General features: G+C 38.7%; 1 protein-coding gene across 3 annotated transcripts in view; it reads left to right on the top strand.

Annotated features, from left to right (window-relative positions):
- MPPED2 (metallophosphoesterase domain containing 2) overlaps positions 1-8,236 on the top strand; it is a 127,305-nt gene extending 119,069 nt beyond the window's left edge. For all 3 annotated transcript variants that reach the window (XM_080404437.1, XM_080404438.1, XM_080404439.1), the window contains 3 exons: positions 736-851; positions 3,536-3,649; positions 6,784-8,236. In XM_080404437.1, the coding sequence (XP_080260563.1) occupies positions 736-851; positions 3,536-3,649; positions 6,784-6,902 (349 nt within the window). In that variant the 3' untranslated portion in view covers positions 6,903-8,236. The remainder of the gene's footprint in view (positions 1-735; positions 852-3,535; positions 3,650-6,783) is intronic.
- Positions 8,237-8,839: the final 603 nt, after the last annotated feature.

Below are 8,839 nucleotides of genomic sequence, written 5' to 3'. Positions count from 1 at the left end.
AATGTCTGGAACAATGCTACGCCATGGTGGAGGAGCCTGAGGATCACAGTGTTCCTTAAGAAATACTACATGAATTTTGAATGATATGGTCTCTTCAAATTAATAAGTCATTGTGAGACTAAACATTGTGTGACCAAGACCTCTAGGAGGCTCAAGAGTTCAAAGCCAAGTTACATAACAGTGTTCTGATATTAAAAGTACTGAAAGGAGCAAGTCTGAGTGCAGTGATCCGCTGCAGTGCAGATGCTGCGTACAGCTGCTGCATCCCAGCCTCCCTGTTGGACTGGTACCCACTGGCTGCCCTGTGCCCTGAGACATTGACTCTTGCCTCCAAAACGCTTTTGAGATTTTTTGCTTGTTTTGGTAGGTAACATAAGAAAGGTGTTCTTATGTTTAAACATCCTCAAACTTTGGGGAGGGAAAAAAGAAAAAAGGACCCCATTTTAAGTTTGGACTGTGTTGTTTTAACTTGTTTCCCTTTCTGTCTAGTGAGTAAATGCCCCCACAGATGAATACTCTTGAAGTACTAGAAGAGCCTAGGATATTGTTTTGTATTCAAACATATAGTTTAGTGTATGTGTGTATTTGAACCAGTTTGTTTTAGAGGTATCCCCTTCAAAAAGGCTGTCTGCAAGTTACCTCTGAGGCACAGAAATAGTTTTAATTCAGAAAAATTGGAGAAGGGAAGAGATTTTGATTTTATACTGATGCAGTTTGTCTTATTTTCCCCCAAAGGACACCATGGTTTAATGGATGGGGCTTTAACCTACCCAGAGGTCAGTCTTTGCTAGACAAGTGGAACCTTATTCCTGAGGGAATTGATATACTAATGACACATGGACCTCCCCTTGGTAAGTGAAACAAAAACTGTGTGTGATTTTTTTGCATGAGAATTTTACTTTCAAATAAGCAAAATTAATAATATTAAAAGCTCTACTGTAATTGTACCCTAACTCAAACCTATGCATTAAGAAGCCTTTTTGGAAGAAATGTAAAGTGATGTTTTGGCTTAGCAGATTTCTTAATAAGAAATAAGGTGTTTTCTTAATAAGATTTTTTTTGTTAAACTCAAGATAGGGAAGACCAAATACTTAAGTCTGTAGCCGGTATAGTTTAACATTTTATTTAAGAACAGTATTCATCTGACAAATATTTGCCAATGCCATACAATTTTGCAGAAACTGATTAAAACTTTTTTCCACTACAGTGACATGTTACCATAAGGTTTTAGAGTACAGGAGTATGCAGTTACATCTTCTCCTTGATAATGTCCTTGTAAACTTACAATATGTAACAGTCGTTTTAGGGATATTAATTGGCTTATAGCGAACCTGTGAAGGAGTAAAATTATGTTCTTAGGTAACTGTTCCTTACTCAAACTAATGACAGGTGAGCACAACTCCATGAATGCATGATTTGTTTTTTTCATTAAATAGTTGAATTTTTCATTTAGTTTAATTTTGCTTGCTTGGTAAATGTGAGTAATTTACTGAATACCCATTTTAATTCTAAGTTCTAAACTACATTCTAATGGTTTTAAAAAGACACCAGGATGATCATTCAGCAGAGGCAGGAATACTCAGTTTCTGAAGCTGCTGAAGCCCACACTAAAACCATTTGAAAATTCCTGCTATTTTTCCCTGTCCTGTACCCCACAAGACAGTATCTTATATTATTTACTGCTGTTTTTTAAGACACGTGGCAAGCAGTCTTAGATAGTGTTTTAAATATTTCAGTTGGTTTCACAACTGAGCATCTGCCTTTTATAAATATGGTTTATCAAGATAAGAAAGTGTGTCAGTCTCTTCATTACCGTTATTGTTAGTAGACTGATTTTGTCAGCTCTTGAAATCCAAGGGGTCAGATCATCACTTGAAGTCACTGACTTTTGAGATGGTAGTGAGTATAAAAAAAAGCTTTTCAGAATTGCAAGGTGCCGTCATAAAACAGCATTTAAGTGCTACCAGGTTGGCTCAGAGCTTCTCGGTGACCATGGAGTCAGGAATTAATGCATGCTTATGTTTTCTGCCACAATTAAGTTAAGAGTCAGCAATGTAAGCAGAGCTAAGGAAAAAAAAAAAAGTCCAGAAAGTTTTTTGACGAGTAGTATACTTTACCACTCTTTTTATATCCTCGTTACTCTTTTAATACTACTTGGAGAATATTGTAAGATGATCTGCAAATTTTCTTTAATCTGAACTAGAGCTACCAGCATGCTGCTTCAATGAAGCAGCGATACGCCATCCACTGATGGTGGATCGTGCCGGATATTGCAAACCAACGCTTTGAATAGCACTCTTTTAATCTGTTTATTTTCCCAAAGAAGCAAAAAAACCCACAAGCATGCTTATGATGTTTCATGGGTGCTATTTTAAATGGGTTGCTAATTCATCTGCTCTGAATTGGGTTCATATAGAAATGCTGTGATGCTGCAGACACTAACGAGTGCTTTAATTGAGTAAGCGTACTTAAATTTTGGTTTTGATGGAGATAATGGAGGTTCAATTTCAAAAGGTTGGCACTGTATTTTAACTACAGGCACAGATTAGGTGTTAGTACTGTTTCTAAAAGGACGGGCCGTAGGTCTCACCTTGCATGATAGCATTGACAAAATGCTGCTTTTTTTTTTCCTCCATTGAAATACATGTTTTATATTGAAATGTTGCTCCATTGAAATACCGTAAATATGAAGGGAGGTAGAGCTGTAACTGGACTCTGTTCTCTCCAAAATTCAGTCAAGTTCATGCCACAACATGTTTTTACTACCTGGGATAAACTTGGCAGAGGGTGTAATTACTCTAAAGTCAGTAGAAGGGTACTACAGTGGGATGTGGCTCCTGATTGCCCTTTTACTCCTCCTCATTCATCTTGTCCTTCTGATCCTTGTCAACGCTAGTCCAGGCAGCAGACTTCTGTAACACATGATGTCAAGTTTTGTGCATTTTTCCAGATTATCCGTAGGGTTGAGTGGCAATGTAGTCAACTAGCATTAGCTTGTTAAGCAGGTTTGCTACATTGCTTGTGGTTGGTGACCAGGGGCTCAGAATTAACCTGACACTTGCAGACTGTGGTCCTCTGCAAGATGTGCGAGACTGTATTTTAAATCTTTGGGGTGGCAGAGGTACTGCGTTGTAGATCAGATCTTCCTGAAGTGTTTAATTTCTGGAGTAACCATGTAGCTGGCTCAGGAAGCTGACTGCTGTAAGAGCCTGGGGAAGGGGAAGAAAAATCTGCAGCAGTGCCGGGAATAAATGTCCCAGGGTTTCAAGGTGGAAGATGACTTTAAACCCATAGTTTAAAAAAAAAAAAAAAAAAATCACATCCAGAAAAATATTAATGCAGATGGAGGGAGGAAATCTTAAGCAAGACAAAGTGACAGCGAAACATTTCTTAAAAGCCATTGTGTGCTTTAATGGAGAGGTTACGACTACAGATAATGTAATAAACCTTCCATGAATTATGACTTCCTGAAAGACTACGTGAAACCTTACCTGAATAGAGAAAATTAAGAGTATTGATTGCATTTTGCCTTCAGGTTTTCGAGACTGGGTTCCAAAGGAGCTGCAGAGAGTGGGTTGTGTGGAACTGTTGAACACGGTGCAGAGGCGAGTAAGACCCAAACTCCATGTCTTCGGTGGGATTCATGAAGGTAAGGAGCAGCACTGCTCCCCTCTTTGATCTCAGCCTGATTTCAAAGAAGCACATTTTGATGGTGCGTTGCAAAGGATAGATAACAGCATATTGAACTAAAGTAGGGAGGGAGTTGAGGGGAGTGATTGCATGCACAGCACTTTGTAAATTCATGCCAGAATTGACACAGGCTGTTTCAGGAACGTGTGCTACATTTAGCCACCTACATCTTTCACTGTGCAAAGGTGGTTCTATACAGGTTCTTTGAAAGTAGTTCAAATTTTGACAAACTTGGCTAGAGAAACAGATGAGATTCCCCACACTTGCAAGCCAAATTGAAAATTATCCCCATTATTCCAAGCACAGGAGCCAGGAAGTGTGCTAGGAAAAAAAAAAAAAGAAAATCGAAGTCAACTTACTGTCTCAGCTCACCTCCCTCAGTGTATAAGGAAAGGCAGAAAGGAGGGCATCTTGAGTCAGATGTCAGGAGAGATTGCCAGAACTCATTTTGCATACATTTCTAAAACCATCCTACAATACATTTTGTACTGTGTATGTTACCTCCCAGCAGTCTCGTATTTTGGAAGAGATATTTCCCCACTGTCAGTACCAGATCAGGCAGAGTGTGAAGCTTCAGAAACAGTAAGCTCAGTTTGTGGCAGTGGAAGAGGCTGAGAGATAAAATACGTTTTGGAGACGCTTAATTATTTAATACGACTTTGTAGCTTTCATGTGGCAGAGAGACAAAACACTGGGAGTTCTGCCTGAGAGAGAGAGTGTAAGACTTTGTGACCCTAGAACTCGAAATTACACGTTAAATGCTTCATATTGTCCCCCCTGGAGGTTTCTCCATTGACTCTAACTAGGTTCTTCTTAGGCTTAAAGGTTTGGAGAATTTCATAAAAGAAAAATAAAAAATAGGACAGCTTTCTCAGCTAGTGGTGTTAGTTTTTCCTGAAGCCCTTGTGACTTCCTACAATGAGTTGCGTGCCTGGTATCTGTAAATATAGACTTTATAATATATTGAAATGCTGACTTGACCTTAAGTAGTATAGTGGCACAAATAGCAGTCTTCTAATGCATGCAGGAAAAGATTGGATGTTTGGTATAAATGTTAATCCTTGCATATAATAAGTGAGTACAGCAAGACTTCCAGCTAAAACGTAAAGTGCCTGCAGCCTTTGTAGGCACATTGGATGATGAAACTTTTAGTTGTAATACTGTTAAGTAATGGGAGAGGAAAGTGTTTTAATGTACAAGATCATTATTATGAGAAAGCACTGAGGAACCACGTGCAGCACCTTAGATCTAAATCTCAGAGGAAAGGTGGCAGCACATATTAAAAGTGAATGTTCAAATGAATTCTTACAAGAATACCAACAAAGTTGTTAAAGTCCGGTTTAGTACTTATGCAGAAGACAGAAGAACGGCTTGTTCCAGTACAGAAAGAAATAGCCAAGTGTTAAGAGCATTATCGTACAGTGCAAAATTAATTCTTATCCAGCTCCAGCTGAGGTGAACATGCACCACTTTCCATTAAATCAGTGGAGGCGATGCAGGGCTTTTTTCCTGGTTGATAAGCAAGAACAACTACAAACAAGGTTTTTCCCACCATGAGATGATCTAAATCAAAATTGCCAGTCTAAATAAATAAAGTAAAACAGGTGGACAGTGCAGCAATTCTGAAGTGATTATTCTTTCTGATAGACACTGTGGATAGCTGTATTTATCTTAGCTTTCAGACAGCAGTGATCTGTACTGTATCATAATGGTTTAAAAGAAAAACATTTTTCCCCTGTGGGTTTGTGATGGGAAGGTCTCTTCCTCCATGAAACTTGTGATTCTTATTGTTTTGGGATTTTTTTGTTTTTTAAAGTAGTGTTATTTGGTGCCAAATTCTTCCTAGATTTTTTTTTTCTAGCTTCTTCGTTAGCTTTTTGTGGATGTCAGCTGAAAACAATGGCAAAACTTTTTCTCACCTTTTGCACTGGTAGAACTGGAGCCCCTGTCTCCTTATCCTTGAGACAATGTCTCTAAGAGGAGAACTTCTACCTGCTCCATATCTCTGTACTTCTGTTGCCACATTTTCTCAGCTCACATTTGCTGAACGAAGGCTGAGGCGTGGTGCAGTTGATGGGTCGCTATAGTTTGCTCCGCTTGCCTGACATCACTGGAGCACACAACCCTGGTGTGCCCTGTTCCTCTGCGGCAAGCGGGAGAGGGTGGAGGCCAGTGGAACACCGGCATTGCTGCGGGTTCCTCAGACACGCTCCGAACAAGGGCATTGCCGGCTAGATGTTTAGAAGGTTGAGAATAGTCTTCAGCATCCTGAAACCGACGCCACGGTGTTACTGAGGATCAAGTCCTTGGCATGCTGAAAAGCCTGTGATTAATATTCACTGCTTCTTGGTTTTCTTTTGGGAATGAGTTACCAAGATCCCTTCGTAATGAAAAGCAATCATCTGTTTAACCTTCACCTCCGTTTTCTGCGGAAGCGAGGGGTCATCCATTGACCTCCAGGGCTCCGTCGTGTTATAGCAGCAGATTCCTTTCCTTAGTCATGATTTTCACTGGTAGATAACTTACATATATATATGTATATCTTTAACCTGCTAGTGAGTTTCTGAGGTTTCACAAGCCAGCGTGAGCTCCAGCTTGGCAGTCCTGTGACAAGGAGGTGGATGATAAGGGCGAGCACGGGGAAAGCTTACTGGCTTTGGATCATTGCTCAAAGAAGGGGTTTTGTAGGCAAAATCGAAGTTACTTCTAAAGCTTTTGCTCCTGATTGGTCTTTTTCTTATGACAGACATTAAAGACATGCAAACTACAGCGCACTAATTAATTAGAAAAAGCACGTGTGTGGTTTTGTCTCTGTTTCTGCTGTGTTCAATTGCAACAGGGGATTTTCGATGGAGGAAAAAAGTTTATACATAAAACAAAAGCATCAGTTCTTTCAAAGACAGTACGTTGAGGGTTGGTTGGTGGTTTTTTTTTTTCAATCAAGCCTTTGTGGCAGCGTTCAAGAACTTGTGTCATTTTGAAGGAATTAATTTTATTCCAAAGCCTTGATCCCACAACAAGCTTTCAGCACAGGTGCCCAAGGGCAGTATCGTTTGTTTATATTACAGTAAGCGTGACACGTTCTCCCTACAGGTTATGGCATTATGACAGACGGTTACACGACGTACATCAATGCTTCAACGTGTACAGTCAGCTTTCAACCAACCAACCCTCCAATTATATTTGACCTTCCAACCCCTCAAGGATCATGAAGCACTACTGCACATTTGGAACTGGGGAAGGTCTATAAACTGCCATTTTCTAATTATAAAACTTACATTCTGTTACATGTTTATTTCAAAAAGCCGGGGAGGTGGGGTGGGGTGGGAGGAGGAGGGGACTTGGGAGAACCATGGGGATTTTGTTTTGGGGTGGGGTTTGGGTTTTTTGGGGTTTTTTTTTGTAAATTGCTGGTACAAAAGAAACAAGAAGAAAAGTTAGAGGTTGTGCTTTTTGGAAATGCAGCATTCATTTTAAATTGATAAAGCATTGTGAATTTGTAAAATGAATTTTGTTTTTCAATAAATTTGCCATTGTAAATTGTTATAGTGTTCTCAAAAGGACAGCCAAGCTTTCTTTTAATAAGTGAGAGACCTTATTTTAATATTATATTATAAGCTAAAAAATAGGCAGCATTTAAAAACACCCAAATTTGCACAACTTATGTTATTGTCGGGGTTTTTTAAGTGTCTTCTTTTTTCCTAGGTCTAAATGTTAGCTTTTCATCTCCATTTATATCAATTTGTTTTTTTAGTAGCACAAACACTATTTTGGGGTCCATTTACCTCTTGATATGTGTGCATATACTGAAACTTGTTTCTGTTAACAGTAGAATGCAGCAAGGGGAGGATAGACTTCTCAGTTGTTTGTCTCTACCTACTATATACGTTAAAGACTGATATAGATAGCCACAGCCTGTATGTGATATCGACCTTTTATTGTTTGTTTTTTAAATTATTTTAGCTTTAAAAGACTGGGGGTGAAAGCTGCAAAGAGCAGGTATTTCATGCAGTAAAAAAAAAAAAATAAAAAATGTAAATGCGGACTCCTTTTAAATATGAATTTATATATATATGTATTTTTTGTGCATTATAACTAAGCTAGGATTTAATATTGCCAGTATAGCATCTGCAAAATTATGCTGTACAGCACATCTAAATTATGAAGGATGTGACACATTTTCCAAGTGCTGAAGGCCTTCAAGAGCCCGAGTTAAATCTTTTCATAGTTCAGGCATGTATAAAGTCAAATGGATACAATCAAGCCTAACTAAAATAAGGCTTAGTTGTCCTTTATATTTAAATATTCTTCTTGTCTTTTTATTTCCTTTTCCTTATTTTGCACTGTGTGTAAATGCAATCTCGCTAGCACAAAATATTGTTGCAGATAGTTATTTCTGTTCTACCACTGTAAATGCTATTGAGCTTTGTTCTGTTTTATGTTACCTTGTTAATGGAATTTAGAAAAGCAGCTGTTTCTTTAAATTTATTGTGATATTATATCTAGCGGCCTTTATATGCAAATAAAATTGCAAGATTTTTAAATATGTGGTTTAAAGGAATTTTGCATTTTTCTGTAGCATTAACAGCTGGGGGGACAGTGCTAAGGGTAAGAAAGAACTTTTCTATTTTTCAATATTTTTTTTTATTGCTTACCATTCACAGGATGTCAGTTGGGACGATAAAGCACTCAAGGCTTTTGCTTCCGTTTTTCTGCCATCCATCTTTCCATTCCTCTTAGACAGAAGTGATTTTGTCTTCCGATGTTATAATTCAGTGCAAGTTTGCGCAGTTAAGCCTTATAGGATGCTATTCCAGATGACATGAGGAAAAATTGATTAGGCAGTAACCTTTGTACTTCCTCACTTGGTCATTAGTGCCGTGCTTCAGGTGCCTTGTGCTCATCCACTGTAGGTTAAGAAATGAATAGTCATGGATGAAATATATCACTTTTTATCCGGATCTCCTCTCAGTTTTGTGGCTACAGCGGGATCCACCGCTGGCAAGGGAATTGGAAGGGAGTGTGGTTCAGTCTATGCCTGTAGGATGGCAGACACAACAGGACCTGCTGGTGTTGCCGCAATACAGCTAAAAATGTCATAACAAATCTTGTTCAAAAAATAGAAGCTATGGGTGTGAAAATCCAGTTT

This window comes from Falco punctatus, assembly GCF_963210335.1.
Source record: "Falco punctatus genome assembly, chromosome: 10".
Taxonomy (NCBI): Eukaryota; Metazoa; Chordata; class Aves; order Falconiformes; family Falconidae; genus Falco; species Falco punctatus.
This window is presented reverse-complemented; position numbering and strand designations above follow the sequence as displayed.